The sequence below is a fragment of the Blennius ocellaris genome, assembly GCF_963422515.1.
Source record: "Blennius ocellaris genome assembly, chromosome: 12".
NCBI lineage: Eukaryota > Metazoa > Chordata > Actinopteri > Blenniiformes > Blenniidae > Blennius > Blennius ocellaris.
In genome coordinates, this window is record NC_137661.1 from 19,435,419 (window position 1) to 19,458,128 (window position 22,710).

Below are 22,710 nucleotides of genomic sequence, written 5' to 3' on the forward strand. Positions count from 1 at the left end.
CCCCCCCCACCAGGACGCCCCGACCTTCTCCCTTGCACTCCGCCATCGTTTGAAGAGGCCACCACCGCATCAATTGCCACCACTCTCTCTTCAACCACCTCTTTGTCCATCCCAGAAAGATCTCCCTCTGACACGGCCGAACACCCCCGCTACAGGTACTGACACACGCACACACACACACACACACACACACACACACACACACACACACACACACACACCATTAAAACACTCAGTCAAGCATACCATTTATTCCTGATGATGGCATCTGAAATAAATCTACTTGTTCTATATAAGCCAACAGATATTATTCAATCATTGATAAAAGTCACATCTGTTTGATTTATCGTCGAGTGTGAAGAGCGACGTGTACCTCGTCCCTCTCTAATGAAATGAAGCGTCATCTCTTGCTGTTTTAATCAAAAGCTTTCGCGTCAAACCTCAGGCTGCACACATTAGCGTCTGTACTTTCTTATTTGTACATGTGTTGGGACCCGCTTTAGTCCCTGTACACGGCTGACAGTGTTTCCTCTGTTTGCAGGAGGCACACCCAGTCGCTCAGCCACGACGGACGGTGAGTGGAGAACATGAATCATAAACCTTCATGAGCTGTTTTTAAAGTTTTCACACTTGCGAGCCCCATGTTTTCGCAGCGTTAAAGCTTTCTGGGTGTGGTGGGTCGGCAGCTGAGGAAAATGTGAAGTCGGTGTGTTTATGAGTCTGCCCCTTCTTCCTGGAGTAAAGCTGTGGGCTGTGTGTTTTTTTTGGTGTTTCATTTCCGCTTTGCCACGTGGGACTGTTTTTTTTTGTTTTTTTTAATGTGTGGTTGTTTGTGTTTAGGACCCAGGAGGAAATGCGTGTGCGCGAGGAGGACCAACAGACCATCACAGTTGAGGTGGAGTTGAAGAGACCAGACAGCGAGCCCACCATCTCTGTTCCACAGCCTTCACTTGAAACCAGGTACTTTTACGGCTCAATATAAAGAAACAATCACTGGCTTAGCAGTTTTCCATTAATGCGATGACTCCAGCGGTGCTGATCAGGCATGATCAGTACTTCAATGAAGTACTTCATTAAAGGTATCCTCTCTAATAGAGCAAAAGACCGAAGTCAGCATGATAAAGACACTTAATAAGGAATGAGTCTAAAAGCAGCTCATAAGAAAAGTCTTGTGCTGTTTAATGCTGTGAAAAAAACTCTTTGTTTGAGGTGCCCAAATAATTAAAGCAACAATTTTTTTTAAGTGGAAAGTACACATTTAGTATGTTTTCCTAAATAACTAGATAATTTACCGAAATTTTCTTAATGGTGAAACCTATAATTGTCTTTGCCACAGTGATTCTGTTCAGACCTATTATTGGTTTTTCAGACTGGCCATCAATAAGTCCTGAGATAAATCTCAGGTGAAAACTTTTGAAAAAAGCAGAAATACATCTCTGGTGGAGTCGGAACACATCAGCAAAACTGTCGCCAATGATTTCAATGATTTTCAATAACTTTATCTGGTGTACAATTTATGTTTAGATTTATTTATTTCATTTCAGCACAAACAAACAAAAGAAAAAAGGACGTAGCATTTCTCAGTCATTTTTATTTACTAAGTAATTTATTTATGCAATGTTTGCTTTTATGTGTGAAGTGATTCTGAATGATGCACAGAAAACGGTGCGATTCTGACCAGCACCATAGATGCTGCAATATATTAAATAAAAAAATATAAAGACGACAAATATAATTCTGTTTACATAAACCAAGCATTGGGTGCGACCCTTGTTTTCACATAAAACTAACTGGGCGAAGTGTCTGCAGAATAAAGGATGATTCAATGGACATGGTGACTAATTTACAGTCACTGGATCAGTTATGTGAAATGTCACCTCATGAGTTCATCGCACAAGTTGAGCTGGACACATTTATTTGGCTCCACTGCCTAAATGTCATTCCATCATACAGTGAAACCACTTTTTTTTTTCTTTTTTTTTTTACCGTAAGTGACCTTTCGAAAATAGTTACACTATTAGGATTAATGTAGAACTGTGTAATTACTGAAAAGGAGAAAAAAAAACCAACTACCAGTAGTATTGTTTTATGTTATCCCTGAATTTAGTGTTTTGACAAATTTGGTTAAGAAACCACGAATATTTATATCTTTCATACTATGAACCAAACACGACTCTTAATGTTGAGAGTTTGTTTATGTAACACCAAATACACCATAAATAATGACAATGACACACACGCATGCACGCACGCACACACACACACACACACACAAACTGCCCTGTGTCCTTTTCACTGTAAACAATGAGAAAAAGAGGCATCTGTTTCATACATGTGACCAGACAGGACAGATAATCTGCAGAGCCGCCGTGAGTCCCTTGTGACCGCAATCATCTACTGACTCACTTTTGACAGTTTACCATAAATAACCAGCTGCCATCATCTCACCTGCACTCAGCCAGTTGTTACGTTCACCCTGTTTCAGAAACACACAAGCGCAGAGCTTTTAGCGGAGCACACGGAGACTGGCTGAAAGCTGCTTAGCCCATTTGTTTATTGGGCTCAGGGTTCCCCTGTTGGAGACAAATAAATGCTTTATGTGCTGCGTGGAGCAGGCGCCTGCAGTAATTAGGTTATGAGAGAGTGCGCACATGCATGCAAATCTGTGCTGTAAAGATGTGCGTGGGTGCTTTTTATAGGAAATGACACTGCAAGGCAGACACTGGGGCCAAAGGCACCCTGACGGGGGGTGGGGGGGAAATAGCCAGTGGAAGTAGGGCAGTGGGCCAGGATGCCTGAAGCCTGGAGACGGCACCCAGAAAGCCAAAGAGACCTGACACTTTGCATCTTCTAACCTGGTTTTTAATTAGAGATATTAGCATGACAGCTTGGTTTCAGTTGGAAGTTCAACCAAGCCCAAGGAGCCACTTAATAGATATTGAAAAAATAAAGCGAAATTAGCCTCCCAATGGACTCAAATGGACGTGAGCATGGCAGCCAGGTCCGAAGCAACACCGTTGTCAGGTCAGTGAAGATCAGGGTGGGGTTGTCAAAGGAAACCAAGTGAATAATTAGGTTTGATGCTAAGACAGCAGTGGCTAGACACATGGCCTGGGGTGTCTGAAAGGAGCTGGGTGGTGGTGGTGGGGGTGAATAGGATGTGTGGGACGGCTGAGGCAATGACAGTGACCTGAATCATCTCAGCCGCCTTCAATTCACTTTCCAGCCGTGAAAACTGGGAGGATGGAAACAATTGGACATAAATGAAGTGAGGAAAGGAGAAGTATGTCGCCTGACTTGGAGGCGAAAAGCATAATGAGAAGAAAACGTGACGTGCGATAGACAGACTGAGACACTCCGAGAGGAAAACAGGCGGAGATAAATGAGACCGAGTGAGAAAGACGAAGGGGTGAAGTGAGGTGAGACGGGAAGAGGCAAAGCCGAGTCTATCTGCACAGCAACCACGATTCTGTCCCCCCCTCGTTTGTTCATCCAATCACGTCGCTTTCTCGAGGTGCCATGTCTGCTTTTTTGCTTCAGTGGCCAACATCCGGGTTTTTTACTTTGGTGGAGCGAAGCCCAAGTACAGAAGCTGAGGAATCAGCGTGGATGCGCCTAAATCCTTCCCTAATAGTTGGTGATCTGGCTCGGAACAATAAAGGATTGTGGCAGCACACAGCCGTCTGGCAAATCGTCCAGCTTAAGCAGCTAAACCACAACCACCCGCCCACTGTCACACAGCTGTTGAATCTCATTGAGGGACAGTTTTCCTCGTGCAGCCCAGTTCCCCACACCTGCCGCCGGATAGTGGCTTAGGCCAAGTGACCCAATTAACGGCGTTGTGTATAGGTGAGAGCGGATGTGTGGCCAGGCTGTGCTCTTTGTCCTGAGACAATGTTCGCAGAGAGGAAGAGATGGGGTGAGGCGAGGAGAGGTGAACTAATGGTGAAATTTATCACTGGGAGAAAAAAAAAAATCCATTTCTATTATAATATGTCCTAGTCATCAGCAAAGTTAATGATTGCAGCTACTTTAATTTCCAGCTCATAGATGCAATTAATTAAAATCCACACAGTCTGATTGCCTTAAAATGATTCTTTCCGCTCCATGTGAACACAGTTGGTGGAGAGGATCGCCTCACCACAAAGTTTGTACTTCATTCCCCCCGTCTCGCTCTTGTCTGTGTGGAAGTGTTTCTGACCCAAACGGGGAACCCCAGGGCAGCCGTCACTTCGTGTGTTGTGAATGAGCAAATAAGGCACATTGAGACTGCGGAAATGGTGAAATGTTCCATATAACTAAAGAGCGTTTACAAATCATGCATCAAGTAGCTTTTTCAATACAGTTTAGTCCAAGACTTGCTCAAATATTTGAAAGATTTTGCAGTGTAATTGAGTATTTAAGTTTTGTGGTGATGTAGGAACGACAACTTTTTCAGAGTTTAAATAATGAAATGTGACATTCAGCAGCACATTGACCTGCAGCCTGGATCCTCCAACCCACAATAAGAGCTGGGGTTGTCCAGATACAGGATAGATCATAGATGGGTGGCAGTTTTGCTTCATGCAGATTATCTCACAATCACATCTTATGGGTTTTTTTTCTTCTTTATTGCAGTGAGGTTCAAGAAGAAGCCGGTGCCGAGGCTCAAGGTGGTGCTGCCGCCGCCGCCGCCGCCACAGCAGCACCTTCCAGCTCCTCATCAGTTCCCGAAGCAGCCTCATCCTCCTCGTCTACTGCCCCAGCTGCCCTTTCCTCCCCCGTACAAGCCGCGGACGCGCCGACCAGCCCTCAGGGCGTGGTGGAGGCAGACAGGGCCAGCCAAGTCTCTGGCTCAGGTTGCAACAGTCAGGCTTCAGTCGATGACGACGACGACGTGCCAATCACAGATATCTACTTTGTAAGTAAAACCGCGGACATGCAAACATGTCCTCGGGCACGAGCACATCAAGGTGGCGCGGAATCAAATTGATGGCTTTCCACCTAGAAGCGGCAGCTTTCATTTCGTTTTGTTGTTTTTTTGTTGGTTCAGTTTGGCTTTTTCATTCAGCCATCACATCGTCACGTGAATTTTATCCGAGTCGGTGTGCCTGAGGTTGTGAGGTTCCTGGATTACAGTGTGTGTTGCTGTCCTACAGAGGCGCTGACACAGTGGAGGCAGTGGAGGCTCAGGCGGGGTATGGGGGTGAGAGTGTGTGCAGGTCTTGCTTGCAGTGTGTGGTGCATTCAGGCCATGGGAATGTTTTGGGAAATATTTTTGGAAAGTTAAGTCGCTTTCATTCTACTGAGTAAATGGGATCAATTAATTGCGTGCTAATTCTTATGCCAAGTTTCACTGGCTGCATGTTGCACAAAAATGAGAGTGGAACCATGTCGCCCTCAAAAAACCCAAGTGCACCATATTGGATGGTTTTTTTGGGGGGGGATTTTTTTAGTACATTATTTTACCTTTCTTGCATCTCGTCTAAAATCTATGATTTTGTAACTTTTTCATAACTGATTTTTCCTGATTAGTCCTACCTGGACAAATACAAGTAGATAAATAGAGATTATTGTGACAGAGTTGGGTTTTGCATCAGAGATGATCAAATGTTTCCAAATACTTCAGAAACAAAATGTCTTCTGGGTCTACTTAATATATTTCCCAAAACATTGAACTATTTTCTCCACACAGTGTGCTGTGGTTTAGAGTGTTTTCAGAGTGACGTAGCACGCACACCTCCACTCTAATGGAACGAGGCCACAGAGTGGATCATGTTAAGAGAATAACAACGTGAGCTTTTTGCAGTTTGCATGTGTTTGGTTTGCCGAATTGTTCCACTAAAAGCAAGTCGCCGCCATTCAATGGAATTGCCTTGACAGGTCTAAATGCTCCCAAAAACCTTCGCTATAAATGAATGCATGAGTGTCAGGTGGAGGATGGAGCGAGGAGCCAATGATCACAGCCACAGATAGAGATGTTCCCACCTGGCTGCGCTCCTGCAGGGTGTCCCCTGTCAGAAATCAAACACCCGCTAATGTGGCACGAGCGGTCCGACTGACCAGCAGGTTAGTCAATGAGCCCCCTCAGTTATTTAACAGCACTCTCATCTAACCGGTGTTGGCCGACACCCAGTCGGTGCTTTCAAAGGCCGGGGGGGAATCGTCCCTCGGTGTGCAGCAGCAGGAGGTTTGTATCTCCGCACGAGGCAAAGTGACAACGTACGCACCCTGACGTGTAACTACACGGAATGCCGCAGGCAGCGTGATCACAAGTGGCTTCTCAGGAGGGGTCGACGGAAAGATCCAAACTCCAGTCTGAAAGCCCCCATGTGTCTCACATACGGCAAACACGTCGATCATGTTGTTCAGTTTGGCAACATCCTCTGGGTTTATTGTTTTTGTTATTTATTTTGAACATGAATTCAGTGTTTAAAATACAAAACTGAACTTGTCGTACAAGAAACACTGAGTTGGTGGAAGTAAGGTCTCTTCTGATCTGTACTTTTCTCAATTTTCCATTTGATTACTTAAATTTGTCCCATCGTGACCAAAAATAAATAGAAATATTGCGATATGAAGTTTAAGCAATCGTGAAATTTGTGCAAGCCACAAAAAAAACCCGAGATTTATTCTTCATAAATTAAAATGTATCTTGTGTGTTTAAGATGCTGCCATTTAGTAATTATTCTTAATCTATTACTCTTGCATCCTATATTTCCCCAAGATTTTAGTTATTAATTTATTTTCATCTTATCAGCGTTTATGCTGCCAGACTGTTTCTACTATCTCTATTACTTCTTTCCCTCTGATTTCCAACACAAATTATCTCTCAACATGACGATTTAACCTGCTGTCTCCCAGGATGAAGGCCTCAGCTGTCACTTGTTTCAGCAGTTTCAGAACAAAATTCTAAATGATCAGTTCTTCCTCCTAGTTTAGTATATTATAATTCATTAATACTGCAGTAAACGGTAGTGCAATCACAGGAAGAGTACAGCTGCTGGCTATGTGCATCCAGTTTGAAGGACTTGTTTTTATAGTTTTAAACTATATATGATCCATATAGATTTAAAGGGACGACTGCATGAATTTGGAAATGGGAGATGGCAGCGGTGTATGTTTGTGTGTGTGTGTTCTTGTTTTACTGGTATAATGGTGTACTTTGAAAGTGGGCGAGCTGTCGGGAGCAGCATCCAGTTTTAAGATGTAATTCCAGGGCTGAGGCAGTTTAAAAAGGAGATGGTTAATGTTTGGATCAGGGTTAAGATTAAGAAGTTGTGATAGTTAAGGTAGGAGTAATAGTGTGGGCGGGTGGGTGGCATTAGTGGGTGGTTTCAATTAGTCAGACTCTTCGAGATGAAAAGGGATTAGGTACACTTGAGAAGATAATTAATTACCAGTAAATTAAATCCAAAAGTAGTCAAGCAAAATATTAACATTAGCTCTTCATATATATAAGAGGAAAAAGGAAACCTTTGACTTTAAAGCACAAATGAATAGCTGTGAATTCATATATGTAAATTTGAAGGCTATGGAAAGATAAAGGTGTGTGTGTGTGTGTGTGTGTGTGTGTGTGTGTGTGTGTGTGTGTGTGTGTGTGTGTGTGTGTGTGTGTGTGTGTGTGTGTGTGTGTGTGTGTGTGTGTGTGTGTGTGTGTGTGTGTGTGGTGTCGCTTCATAGGTTTCTCAGAGCTTACCCCTGAATTATTCAGTCACTACTAACAGTCTCCACATTCACTTTTCATGAATCTTGCTCTGCTCTCGTTCACCTCTATCCTCCATATCTCATTTGGTTTTAGGTTGGGTTTTTTTTTTTTCTTCTTCTTTTGTCTGCTTTCCCTCACTCTCTCTTCCATCTTCCCATCTTATCCTCCACTCACCCTCATCTCACCTATAATTGTCACCTCTGCTGGTTCAGTCTGGTCTGTCTTCTTCTCTCTCGTTCTTTCTTTAACCTTTCCACGCCCTCTGCCTTTCACCGTATGTTTCTCTATGATTGCCCTCCCGAGTCACAGTGAAGGTGGAGACAGCGACGTTTTGTAGACGGGGGGAAATAATAACTTGGCAGCTGCCGAACTTTTGCAATCTTTCCATCACCAATGACTCATCCCGCAGGTCTCTGCTGTGTCTGCGCACATCGGAAACATCCTTTTCCATTTTCACCTCTGCGTGCGTCCTGATTTTCATTCCATTTTTTTACCCCTTTTTTTTGGAAAAATTCTTTAACATCCCTTGTGATTCTCTGTCTCACTTTGATGTTTTTCCATCTGTCTATATTTGTATCTCTGTTGCTGTCAGTTTCCTGACGGGAGGACCTGGGTGGTCTCTCCCATCCGAGAAAGGAGAAAGTGCCATGCCAGTAGGCCAGTAAGTGTGCAGTATAGTATAGAGATGAACCAGTGCTGTGAGTGGTCCCTAACCCCGGTGTTAGACTAGATCAGATAGCTTTATTTCACATAATGGCGACATGACGGTGCTGAGAGGAAACAAAGCTTTGTGGAGTTGTATGGCATCACCAACAACATAGACGTTGCATGTTAATAAAGGGAGAGGGAAACTAAACATCCCGTGAGTGAGAAAGGGTAACGCAAGGAGCTTCCTTTTACCACGAGGAAACCCACAATACAGAAGGGCAGCCGGCTTATAGATGGCTATTTCATTAGAAGTCTATCATCTGTACTTGATGGTCAATTTGATGTCTTGACCGAAACAAAAGTGTCATCCATCTTTTTTATTGTACTTTGGGTTTTGTTTTTTTTTTAATTCAGGCATTGTGACAACCCTCCACAGCCTGTCTTTATGAGTGTGAAATATCCACTCGCTGTGTTTTTTTATGATTTGAGCTGAAACTAAAAGACTGGCATGAAGAGATGGCGGCAGGTAAACAAAACCCAGGAAGCTTATTGTTTTTTTTCAGTTTGCCTTTCATTTTCTATTCATCTTCTTTTCGGCTCTTTGTTTCCTCGCTCACTGACAACACATCCCAACATTTTACACCTCAGTGACCGGCGTGTTGGCATCAGCTGTGTGTGTGTGTGTGCGTGCGTGAAGATCAACCTACACCTCACCCACCTCTGTCACCACTGTACTACTGTGTTGCAGCTGCTTTCCTGTATTAATGGGCCGGTACCCTTCAAAGGACCTTCGCACACTTTTTTTTTCTTTTTTGGGGCGGGGGGGGGTTCTCTTGGGTTCAAACGCAATGCGACAACATGTCACACAGAAGAGTCACTTTTGCTTGTTGGAAAATGAACCTCATCCTTTTGCCTTTGCTGTGTTTTGACTGAGGATGCTTTCTATTGTCTGACTCTCCTAGCATCCTGGCTCCCCCCTCATCCCCATCTCCTCGCTCCTCATACTCCCTGCTTGGCTGATATAGCAACTCATCCCTTGCTCTGATTGCTTGTTAAAAACATTAAAAAAAAAATTTTTTAAAAAGCACGATCCAAACACACATATCGCCAATACCCGTTGTAGTCTTTACATGCACTCCTCTGTACATCTGCAACCAGATATTTTCCAAAACCGACTGTCGTATTCAACTCTGCCAAAACACTCTCAGCGTATGTCAAATTCTCACTCTCCGGTGTGTCTCAGGAACATTTCCTCCTTTATGCATCCCTAATTTTCATTTCCTGTCTTGTCTTTTCTCCTGTGATCTCCTGTGTCTTTCTCTCCTGCCTGCCCCTGCTGCTTGTCTCTGTGCCTCTGGTCTTTCCTCTGTCCCTCTGGCCCCCTCTGCTGTGGTGGGTGTGTAAAAACAGCCTCCAGAGGACAGGACCTGGGTGTACTCTCCGCTACACTATGGCTCAGAGTCTAAGGCCCTGCCAGATGGGGATTGGGAAAGAGAGACAGTAAGTGAGAAGCATTGGACTAAAATGTAAAGCTCAGGAAGATTCCTGTAGAGGAGGGGGTTACATCAGAGTCCAGACAGTGCTGTTGTGGGTATCGTTTATCCGGGATGACAGGGATGGAAAAGATGAGTTGTAACGTTACACTGTGCGAGGAGCTTCCACAATACATGTAGACAAAGCTTCTCAGGTCCCAAAGTCCATTACTATTTTAAGAGTAGGCTTGGTCCGCGTCCAGACGCCTCCCTCTTTCACATTACTGCATCCATTCTCCATTGAAAAGTGGAAATGGTCACTAACTGCCTGCGTGATCATTTGAGTCCACGACCAGCCATCCTGTGTCCCTCCAACAACAAGCTGCTCAGAATCACATATCCATTGGCGGCGTGACGTCACTCATGCATCACCAGACTCCCACCAGGCTCACGCTGCCGGACTTTTAACACCGAAAGACACGTGACCGAGCGCTCTGCTGGCGGCATGTTTTAAAGCCTCCTCAGCGATATGGGAGATTATTAAAACGATTCAGTCATGAGTTAATAAAAGGTGTTTCATTTCTCTCCGTAACCCTTTAAATGGGTAATCAGTGAAATACTTAAAAAGTCTTGAATAATAGTAATAATAATAATAATAATAATAATAGAGCACTTTTCATCATGATTCAGATCAAAGTGCTTTATGAAAAATACATGTTTACACTCGTGTACATATTAAAATGGAGGAAAATGGTCATTTAAAAAAAAGTAAAGGGTGGTAAGTAAAATATAATGAAATACTGTCACTTGATATTTGTTTAATGTGAATGCAATGCATCGATCAAGTGCACGGAGTGGGAGGAAGACAAAACACTGTTTCGTCATCATTTAATAGACTATAAGTCCTGCAAGAACAGTCTCGATATGAAGCACATCTATAAAAGGTTAATTCAAGTGTTTGGGAGTTTTAAGTTTATTCGGAGTGTTAAAATGTGCCATCTCATGCAGTAAAACTGAATTTACAATGACGTAAAAAGCGGGAATACCTGACTTGGCCATATTTGATATTCGTTTATAGGTTTCAAATGAGCTCCTCTTTTCCATGTTGGACTTTGTTTAGGAGCAGGAATTGATTGTAAAGTGCAGTATTGTCTGTCTCACTCTAGCATAAGGTCATCTGGGCTTTTTAGTCAAACTATTTACTTGCAGCTTCTTCCCACACTTTCAGACTGAGACAAGCCAGTGGTTTTCAATGTCATCAATAACAAAAACATAAAGCTGAAATACACAAAATAGCATTCATCCTGACTTACTCTCTAAAATAGTTAAAGACAACTGGAGTTTCGTGATGTAGCTATCATAGATCAGACACTGTATATCATTACTGTATCCAACATATTCCAATTAATCTGAACGAAGTGCGAGAGAAATACAGAATAATAATACCTCCGTCGCCCTCAGGGAGCACAAACTGCAAGAGGTTTAAAAACTCGGTTACATAATTGTATAATACACAAAGATATCTTCTCTGTACTTGCTATTAGGGAACGCTGAGGTGTTTGCTTCTATTAGAATTTCTGCCTGAGCTCCTCGTCCTATTTTCCTCCTTTTCATTTCATAAATGCACTTTGATTTGCTGGCTCAATGCTTCACTATCATAAGCAACTAATGACTAAGCGAATGCAGATTGTACCCCCAGGGGAAATGTTAAAAAAAAAGAAAAAAAAATGTTTACACTCTTCTGAATGCATTAACTTTATCTGTCTGTCTCCCACAGTAAATGCGGTTCTCTGGCAGAGAGGAGTGAACGTCTCAGTGGAGAGGACTCGCCCGTCTGCAGTCCAGACCACAGCGGTAGCAGTGTGATCTCTGTCTCAACCAGGAATTTTAACATACAGAAACTCACTGGGGAAGGAAAAAGAGACTTTAGTACAAAAAAAAATAAAGAGGGGAGGAGAAAAAAAAAAATCACAACAGTGATACGTCGCAGATTTCCAACCATCCCTGCCTTTCACTCTTAACAAATGAAATTTATTATGCCAGTTTAATAACTATGTGTATGTGTGACATAATGGGTATAAGGCTGTCGTCTTATGTGTTTCACATACATGGAAGGGAGAAAAAAAAAAAAAAAACACATAATGAGTTGTTCTGTTTCAGACAAGCAGAGTCCTCCAACACTGGCTTGCCTACTGGATCGTGTATGGCTGCGAGGTGAGCGGAGCTCTTCTGAAACCCCCACTTCATTTTCTAGTCACTCCAGGATCTAGTGGCCTTGAACGGGGCACGTTTTCTTAAATTAATATTATACTACTACCACCTTTGTATGGATACTTCAGAAAATGCTTCATGTACATGCAAAAACAACACAGGGTCCAATTCTCACCGACTATAAATGGGACTTCCTGGGCCAGTGGAGCTTGAAGTAGCTCCTCCCACCTCACAGCTCCATGAAAAGTGTTTGTATGTGAACTTCCACCGATAAGGACGAGCCAACCTACTCACTTTAATATGCAGGTGCTCCACATGCAGGTTTCAGAGGGCTCGGTGACGCAGCCTGTGGCCGGAGGACTCTGCCTGTGCTCACAGAACAGGAGAAAAAAGACATTAAGCCAATCAAAACACAACATCTGGACGCGTCTGTCATCCTCACATTTCTAGTTGAAAATATGCAGCTTAGTTATAAGAGGAAAGAGTCCCGTGCTTTAGTGAGTATATTACAGAGATTTAAGAATTTAAAGCATAATAATTTATAACTTCAATGTTTTTTGCCACGTTTTAATTTTTTAACTCTTCTGCTGTTTTACTTCTGTAAACCTTTATTTATTTAGTTTTTATATTGCCCACTGTTATCTGTACCTTCTCACGTTGAACTGCTTCATTTTTTTTTTTTTTTTTGCATCCAAAGAACTTTAAATAATGTTTTGTTAATTTTTATCACCGCAGCTTTTTAGTAGTCTTACAGGTTCTTTTCAACTTTGAGACTTTGTTGTGTACAGTCAGTATTACCACATTTTTCACCACATCACATCTTGCAGCTCAGGAACAATTCAGCGGTGGCATCCCTCCAACCGTCAAATACAATGACCAAAAAGGCTGTCCCGTGTTTTTTTTGGGTTCCTTGAGGTGCGGCCCACAAGTATTTCTTAAGTTTATAAAACAATAAAGAATCCAACTGCTGTGTCCTTTGCAGCTTTGCATATCTCAAGACTCATTAAGTAAACTTACTGGCATCATCCTAACACTGAGAATTATGATAGTTGCTCATTGTGGAGGGCCTTTTTTCCCAGTTTGCCATATTCATATGACAGGAAATAATTAACAAGGCTGCCTCCAGTAGTGCCGCTTTACCGCGGCTCTCCAAGTACAGAAAAGACAGAGATACAGAAGCCAACATCAATCCTCAGATATATATTTATATACATTTTCTGTGAACATGTTGGCCAGTCAGGGTTGCCATAAAGCTTCTTAGTTACAAACGCAGAGTGTTTCACTGAAGGGTGTCCATGTTTACTGCAAGCACATTGCTGTGGCTTGGTCGGTAGAGTGGGTTGTCTCCCATTTCATAAGTTTCAGGTTCGATCCCCTGTCTGTCCACATGTCGAGTGTCCTTGAGCACTGGACACTGAGCTCCAAATTGCCCCCCTTCTTTACTTTCATATGCGATTGCAAGTGGACAGCGGCTCTCATTTCATCAGCTTCAGTTGCACACCACCAAAAGAGAAGTCTGACAAGGCTGTGTAATTCAAAGGATGCCGCCCCTGAATTGAGACACAGCTATTGTCGTCATGGTGACCTACACATCATTGCAATGTCTTCCAGTGGTGCCCTATTTTTCAACAGATGCACACAAATCACTTGTAAAAAAAAAAAAAGACTTTCTTTGTTCAAGGTGGTAAACAAAGCTGCATATCAGTGATGTTTTCTATATCAGGTCACCTTCATCACCGTAGGAAAACCATCAACGGGACATTTCAGATGTTTGTAGATGTAGAGCATCAGTTGTAGTGTTTGCGGTCAGTATCGTGTCTGTTTTGTGTATATTGGAATGAACACAGTGCGTTGCCGTGTTGACTCGGTGAGACGCAGCAGTTTCTGAGTGGGTTGAATGTTGTTTGCACTTCTAAAGCGGACCTGAAGATGAACTAGTGATAGAGGCCAAATAGAATTGCATCACAAGTCATATTTTTCAGTCTTTAGATAAGAGTATCTCCTCACACATGCTGAGATTTGAACAGCATTTATTTTAAGGTTGTGTGTGCGCCAGCGCGTGTGTGTGTGCGCGTGTTTTAAGGTCAATCGTAGTCATCATAGGGTCAGTGTCTACTGTATTCTCTCTGTGGCTGACATCTTAAGACTGGCAACTAAGACTTCAAGTTTCAACGGGCAGATTTTTGGGGGTTTGAAATCTAAACGTCAGATTCGACAGTTTCTAGGGTTGGTTGGTGCGTTTGTGTGTGCGTCTGTGTCTATGGGAGGACACGTCAATGTCAGACATTGTAAAATATAAATCAGTTTGTTCTCATGATGTGCAGTGGCCAGTTGTAATCAGTTTGCTATTGTTCATCAGATGAAGACCATAGCAGCAATATTTTGTACAGTCTAGCTTTTGGGTTAATTTTAATTGCCTTATTGAGAAATTTTACATGTAGATCTATTGTTTCTATACTTTTTTTTTTTTCAATTGTACTGTTGTATTTATTTTTTTTCTTTCTCATAGTTGTGCTCCTGAGAATGTGTACATAAAACTATAAATACATATATAAAGATATATAAATATATTTTCCATTTGAATCGGAGAATATTATTTTTATTTGGTTTTATTTTTGCTGCTGGGCAAGAAATGATTGCAATCTACATAATTTACTGTACCATATTCCTCAGTGTGTGTATTGAGATGCAGCTGCTGTATATTTATGGTCCGTAAACCACAGCTGTTTCTTTGTAAGATATCCAAAAATTGAAAGATTTGTGGGTTTTCCTTTACATGCAAATCAATTGGGATTCTTCCAAGTGTTCAGCTGTGTTGTGTACGTGTTTTCAAATCGCTGTGTGCCCTCATCCACTAGGGAGAGTCCTTTACAGAGACATAGCATGATTTCAAAATATTCATATCAAAAAAAAAAAGTGTATTTATGTATATCTGTGTACATTCATCTATTTATACATGCAGATAAATAGATGGCTATGTGTGCGTGTGTTTGGACTCAATCAAGAATGAATTCAAAATAAAGCGGTTCTATGAATTGTTGTCCATGGGGATGATGTTTTGTATTTTTATTTTTATTTGGTGTGGAGTCAACAAAAACCTGCACTGTAACAAGTATCTCATCTGAAAGGAAAATGAGACGTTTGTTATTGTGCTCAAACTCTTTCATGTGATGGAGGCCCGAGGCTTCGTCAGCTCCTCTGACATCAAAATTAAATGTCAACAAAAACTAAAATGAGAGACGTAACAGAATCTTGAGTAGAGCTGGAAAACCCAATTAATTAGAATATATGACATTATATAACAAAATCCAAATGAGACATGTAGATGCAGTAATTTAATTCTTTCCAGTTTCCCACTTTAGCTTTTTACAGCAGTGAATTTTAAACTTTGTGCTGAATTCTAACCACCTATAAAGATTTCATGGCTACAAGCGGAACAATCTCAACCATTGTGGAGGATTTGTCATGAAAATGACCTTATGGAGGGGCTTCATGAAAAAATGAACTTATGTCAAGTTTATCAGGAATATTTAGATAAAGTAACAAGGTGCCAAATTCAGGGTTTTCTGAACCTCTTGAAGTAAATTTACTTACCCTCAAACATAACAAGTGTTGTTTCTCAAATCCAGCTCGTCATGACAATTGTGTTGTAGGTTGTTCTGTGGTGCAGTGGAAACCACTGTTGCTTCACAGTATTTACTGACGACTGTGGGACGAGACTGGATTAAACCCAGCAGTGGTTCTTATGCTCATCACTGTTTATCCATACAAGCTGCAAAGGTCTTTTTCGGGTGTTTATGATCTGATTCATCAGTACATGTCTATCCCAAAAAAAAAAAAAACATTTTGGGAGTAGCTCCTTTTTTGTGCATTCACTTGGATTGCAAACTATTTGGCTGCCAATCTGCAGACAGTATTATGCATGTTGGTTATTCCGACAATCAGACCTTAACTTGAAAAGAATTGAAAGGTTAAAATGACAAATTCACAGAATAATTTAGTAATTTCAGCTAAAAAAAATGCATTTCTTCTCCATAACTCTAGTCCCCCACTCGTGGTATCTCGGATTAAATATTAAACCTGAATTGGATTTTTATGCTTGTTTTTGCAAAAAGGGCATCTTGCATAAAAGCCAGCAGTCAACCATGCAAGTTGCGATGACCAACTGTGGTGAACCCTGAAAAAAAGGAGCAGCTGAATAGACTATCGTCATCAAAAGACTTGTGACATCTCTGGTGTCCCATTTATCCACATATAAGTGTTAATCTGTTGTCTGTATGGGAATGTTTTATGTAATGAAGTCTGAATGTTTGAGCCTTTTGTTTGATATTAAATGTCCGTTTGTCACTTGTGTGATCATTGTACTGTGCTTTTGCTTCTGTCATGGTTTGTGCTTCGTTTAAGATATGTGATGGTAATGGGATTTACCTGGGCTCCAAAGTGCAGTAATAGTTTCCCTTCTCTCTCTCTCTCGCTTGCCTCATAGTGGGAATGTACTCAGTTCACCAGTTTCCTCCCACAAAACAAAAACATGGATTTGAGGCTGATTGGTGACTCTAAATTGCCCTTGTGAAATTTGTGGCTGTCTGTGTGTGCCTGTGATGGACTCTCTGGTGTATCCTGCCTTCACATACAGCCTGTGTCTGCTCCAGCATCCTGTAACAATAAGTTGGGTAAAGCGGTTTAGAAGATGGAAGGGATTAAAATTGTACAATTAAAAGAACACACCCAGGAACAACATGACAACTCCACACAGAAAGGCCCACAAGCCTGGGATATCTTCACACTGACGTGGGATTGTAAATCACTGCATCACCCGTGGAGGGCAATATAATCATACTGAAGCCCGGATAAATTATTTCTTAAAATACTTTATTGTAATGGCATGAGTGGATGTGCATGCTTTCCACTTGACAATGCAACTGCTTTTCAAGTATGAAGAAATGTGGAAAAAAAAACAGGGTATGGAGTTTCTTCCCTTCACTAAGTCATTGTGCAACAGTACATATTTTAAAATATAACTCACTGGCATGTTACCCAATCTATAAGTAGAGGAATCCACGTAAGGAGAACAAAGGGTGTAATAGCGTGTCGTGCTGTCTGTTCTGCGCGGCGATTGGTCAATATTTTCACCGAACGTATCTGATTGGCTAGTATATCTGTCAATCATTCAGATTAGCGTTCCCATTGGACCAACTGGACGTTCCTTCACTCACATGCTTGTGGCCTGGTTGGAAGGAAGGCGGTGTCTGCAGAGCTGCCGGTGGTGGACGGGCTGCTTATTTTTGTTTTTCGGGGAAGCTACAAAAGTGTGAAAACTCTCCTCAACGATGGGGAATCGAGACGACGAATACGACTACTTGTTCAAAGGTACGTTCTCTCTGATGGGCGGACGGTTAAACAGTGGCGGCTCGGCTCCCTGTCACGGCGCGAGGGCGGCAGGAGGAACCGATAAAGGAAGTCCATGAAAGTCGGACGTTGGAGCTGAAGTTGGCTCAACTTACAGCAAAAGTAGCGAAACGGTAACAGGAGAGCTGCTTTGAAACGAGCTGCCGGTCGTTGTTCATCTTCTGTCCCCTGCTTGTGTCAGCGTGTCCTCGGCTGTGAACACTTCATCCAGAGGTGGCGGTTAGCGTCGAGCTAGTAGCGTCGCTGCATAAGTAGCTGCATAAGTAGCTAGCTCGCTAATGGCTTAGCTTCTGTTGAGAGATAAACCCCAGAGACCACCTGATCAGTTTCTCTAAAAACTCATAACTCGATAGCTGTCCCGCTATCGATTCTTAATCAAGTTAACCCATTTAAACGAAAAGTCAAGCAGCAGCTGCACTCGAGGACGCCATATCCTGACGAGTTACCTGAAGTTAGCATTAGCTGGCTAGGTAGCTTCATACCTCCAGAGCTTTGCTTTTTAAATTAGTTTACACCCAAAAATCAGACGTGGAGCAAACATATTCACTCTGAAGTGAAGTGTGCTGCTGGATTTCGCTCTCTGACTTATCAGAAAATAGTATGTAGCTTCTAAACGCTGTTTAGTCGTGCAATTGACTATCTCGTTGAATTTCTATTGGATATAAATGTAGACACTGAGGTTGCATTAAACACCAATGTTTTGTGTTTTTACACTGTGTGTGAATGGAAACGTGTTTAAAACATGTGCCTTCAGCAGTTCATCACAAGGCTTGTAAAATGTTGAAGATTGACATACACGTCATATGTTGTAACCTCACATCATTCAATGCTATTCAACATTTTGATAAAAAACAGCATTGATATAATTAATTGCTGTTGTCACTGCATTATTATTGTGTTAATGTCTCTAAGCGGGTAATGTTGGACATGCTAAAAGAAACAAAGATTTTGTCACCTATGATTTGAAGTGGGCCACTGTCAGCTTGAAAGAGGTTTACAAGCACAATGATGGAAATTGTAGGGAAATCCATACAGATTAAGTTTGAAATACTATGTTATCTAAAGTGCTCAATGTGCATTTTTTAATGTTAAATGTCCAATATAATGGACAAAAAACATTGAGCTCTCTGAAGACCTTAGAGAAGATGTAATGGAGGAGGATAGTTGGTGTTACAGTAGAGGCGGAAGGGAAAAGACTGAAGATGGTGGCAGCCGAAAGACATAGAAGATGTACTTGTAGATTACAATAATGCTTATTGTCCTCAAATCTCACAGTAACTGAAAAATAGTGACAAACGCTCCAGCCTCAGCATCACTGCTTATTAAATTCAGCAGAGAGATCATGTTTCTCCTTGTGTTTAGTTTTTTTTTCCCCTATAACTTCTAGTTGTTCTTATTGGCGACTCCGGAGTGGGGAAGAGTAACCTGCTGTCCCGTTTCACAAGAAATGAGTTCAACCTGGAGAGCAAGAGCACCATTGGCGTGGAGTTCGCCACCCGCAGCATCCAGGTGGACGGCAAGACGATAAAAGCTCAGATCTGGGACACGGCCGGACAGGAGCGCTACAGAGCGATCACCTCCGCGTGAGTTTAACGTGTTATGTTCAGTGTTTACTCTCATTATTATTATTATTATTATTATTATTACAGGGTTTTTCTGTAGCCAACTGTCTAAGACTCCCCGGCACACAAATTTCATCTTGAATGTAACTTTTGGGTGACTAAAATACAAACAAAAAGTGTATGTGGATAATATATTCTTTTGTTTGTAATAGGTGTTCAAGCCCTGTCTGATGTTGTCGACATTGCCACAATAATCATTGTGTCACTATTTAAATTTTTCATTGCTTTGTTGTGCTCAGGTATTACCGCGGCGCGGTCGGCGCTCTCCTAGTTTACGACATCGCCAAGCACCTGACGTACGAGAACGTGGAGCGCTGGCTGAAGGAGCTGAGGGACCACGCCGACAACAACATCGTCATCATGCTGGTGGGGAACAAGAGCGACCTCCGCCACCTCAGAGCCGTGCCCACCGACGAGGCCCGGGCGTTCTCAGGTGATTAGGAAAGAATGGAATTTTTAATGTACTCATAAATATTCAGATTAAAGTGATTGATTCATCTGTAATAGACCCCCCCCCCCCCCCCCCCCCCACACACACACACACACACACACACACACACTCTTAAACAGTAAGAACAAAATGCTTGAATGAAGTAAAATGCTTTTAGAGGTTTAAACACGGGTCTTACAAGAGCCAAGTTAAAATGTTTTAATGTAGAACATGTTTTTGTCTTTTTCTAAATACAACCTCCAGAAAAAAACACTCTCTCATTTATTGAAACTTCGGCCTTGGACTCCACGAATGTAGAAGAAGCATTCAAGAATATTCTCACAGGTGAGGGAAAAACGAAATGCACAGTGGCAAAGCTCACTGGGAACGAGCCATTAAATCTGAATAAATTGCCATTTTCTCCATCTCAGAAATCTACCGCATCGTATCTCAGAAACAAATATCGGACCGATCCGGGCACGATGATTCTCCAGGCAACAACGTGGTGGACATCAGCGTCCCTCCCACCATGGACGGGCAGAAGGGCAACAAACTTCCCTGCTGCCAAAGCCTGTGAAGCTGATGTGTTTTGTTTTTTTTTTGTTTTGTTTTTTTCTGTGTGACTTCTTGTCGGTCTTCCTTCTTCTTACTTTACTTCTACTGTCAGCACGCCCCTTGTGGGCTCAGAAGTCCTTGACAACAAGACTCTTATATGTGACATTCCTCTCTGCTGTTTTTTCCCTCCTCTGACTTCAGAATAACTTGGCTAAGCTACATTACAGCCTCGTGGCAGCTTGGGGACAAGAAGCTGTTCAGAGGCCAGTCTTAAAACTGTAGTGAACTCCAATCTCTCTCATCCACTAGCTGATGATCCCATTGACCCATTCCATTCCTTTTGAGGCAATGGTGAGGGATCAGTCAGCCTGCTTTTCATCACTCAACGTTTTCTCTGCTCGCCTCTTTTTGTCCCCCCCCCCCCCCCCCCCCCCCCCCCCCCCCAGCCTGTATTGGAGACTAATGATCCGCCACACTGGAATCTCAGTTTCATGTGTAGTTGACCTGATTCTGCCTGTCTCTCGCAGTACGGGCGTCGAAAAGGAGATGAGTAGAAGCTACAGTTGGAGTACTGACGTGTGGACTGCCTGCAGTTTTTGGCTCCTGCTTTCATTTTAATTATATATTTTTCTCTCTCTTTGAGCCCTGTGCCCACTGTGGCATGAAATTAGCATGAGCCAGGCACCACACTGGTTGTGATTGACTGATTCAATACGGGCAAATGTGAAACTAAATGATGCATTTTTATTTGTGTGTGTGAATCATGGTGCACAGACATACCAAAGGAAACAAATGCAATCAAAATCTTCTGTTTGAGGATTTCTGCTTCAGATTGCAGGCGATTGCCCTCAATGGCAAACCAGTCCAGGCTGTTGGCGAGAAGTGTGTAGTGCTCTGTCGGAGAGATGTTGTTTGAAATTGCTGTTGCGTGTGTTTAATTCTTGTGAAATCAGCCTCTTGTTTCTCTCTCGATGTGTCTCAGGTCACAACTCAAGCCGTTTCACAAGGACCACGTTTGCACTAATGTCCAGTGATTTCAATAAAGTGTGTCACTTTCAAATTTATAAGCAACACATCCTTTCCAGCGACGCTTTACTGTTTGTCGTGAAGGAAACTGTTGATAAAAACAAAACAAAAAAAGTTTTTTTTCTTGTCCTGGACTGATGCACCTCCTGCTGGTGTTGGAAGGAGGAGTCTGTTGAAAAGGAGCCAGGACGAGAACATTTGAATTCACTCCAGAAACCTTCAAGGTTGCTCACTGACAAAATGGACCAGAAAATGTCAAGTAAAAACTTTTTAATGGATGAAATGCCTTCTCTCACCCATCTGGTAGAAACGCTTTCATGAATGATTTATTCCGCTATGTTACCTCTCGTGATATTTCAAATTTCTCTGAATTGTTTGTGTTAATTTGGCAATTACAAACTTGTTTTGCTACTTTTGCATTACAAAATATGTCAAAGCATAAATAAACTTGATCCACATGGTGGTAACATCAGACTGAGTGATCCCATCCTTGGAGGCAGCATTATTCTGTTTATCCGTGGTAAAGGTGGTAGGAGTATTACTGCCACCTACTGGACAAACAAATGCTTACTATATGTAAAAATTAGTAGTTTATAAACTATTCCAAAGATGCAAGTTATTTATTTGTAGAGAAAGTTTATCCAATGTGGAATCGCCTGTATTCCTGTAATGGCTTAAGGTTTTAAACTTGTTCAAGGTTTGTAGTGATTTGTTGGGGTTCTTTTGTCCTAAATGCTTTTCAAAGGTTCCTTATAACATCTCTGTGTTTTTGTATTTTAGATGCTCTTGAAATTTTAAAAGTGATGAATGCAGGTGAAATGGACAGACCACTTTGTTCCCTGTCGTGACCCATTCACTTCCTGTTCCACCATTGGGAACTGACGACTGTGTCACTGCTGAAAAATGTACTCTGACTACACTCAACCACATCAAGCGATCACGTGTAGGCCATATATTCTTTTTTAATAGTTGTAAACTTTATGTAGCACTTTCTAAGAACAGTTACTAAATTCTTTGCACAGTATAGACATGAAATAATTTTAAAGGTAGAAATGATTGCAGTCTGAAGTGTTAAACTTTTTATATGTGACTGTAGAAAACAATTCTCAGGTTTGAAAAACCACAAACCTTTGTGCTAATAATGCTAAAAGGTAAATGTAAAAAAAATGTATATCAAAATAACATTAAAAAATACTTAAAAGTGCACAGTCAGATATACTATTTAATAATAGAGTATATATCTATACCTTCACTGCTCTCTATGATTAAAAGTAAAATCGATTGCATGATGTGCCATTTACTTAATTTCCTGTAAAATCACTAAAATACTCAGAGTTTGCATAAAAGTGCACATATCCCCAAATACTACGCAGATGTTAGAGAATTACACCTGTATCGTGAGTATTTGTGATTATTCATTACAAATACTATAATTTATTAGTTACTTGTCAATGTGTCGATTGAGAGCAAAAATTACATGGCGTGAAAATAACTTAAGATTTTAATTATTACATAATAGAAAAAAATATTTAATATTTTAGTACCCGAAATGCTCAATTAGACTAATGTGAGTATCTCGTTATCTCCTCTGTTAACTGACAGTTATTACAGTAATGAGTATCAATTACAGTAACATGAGTATTTGTTATA

At 41.7% G+C, this 22,710-nt stretch overlaps 2 protein-coding genes across 2 annotated transcripts in view; both read left to right on the forward strand.

The window, feature by feature from the left end:
- Positions 1-14,964, forward strand: part of pip5k1ca (phosphatidylinositol-4-phosphate 5-kinase, type I, gamma a) — a 47,366-nt gene extending 32,402 nt beyond the window's left edge. The window contains exons 13-17 of the mRNA XM_080506139.1: positions 14-155; positions 542-574; positions 841-960; positions 4,618-4,900; positions 11,585-14,964. Of these exons, the coding sequence (XP_080362265.1) occupies positions 14-155; positions 542-574; positions 841-960; positions 4,618-4,900; positions 11,585-11,587 (581 nt within the window). The 3' untranslated portion in view covers positions 11,588-14,964. The remainder of the gene's footprint in view (positions 1-13; positions 156-541; positions 575-840; positions 961-4,617; positions 4,901-11,584) is intronic.
- A 2,283-nt stretch (positions 14,965-17,247) lies between these two features.
- On the forward strand, positions 17,248-21,526 carry LOC308137496 (ras-related protein Rab-11B-like). The gene is made up of 5 exons (XM_080506234.1): positions 17,248-17,388; positions 18,815-19,010; positions 19,289-19,482; positions 19,744-19,824; positions 19,911-21,526. The coding sequence occupies exons 1-5, from the start codon at positions 17,349-17,351 to the stop codon at positions 20,054-20,056; spliced, it is 657 nt and encodes a 218-aa protein (XP_080362360.1). The 5' UTR covers positions 17,248-17,348; the 3' UTR covers positions 20,057-21,526.
- Positions 21,527-22,710: the final 1,184 nt, after the last annotated feature.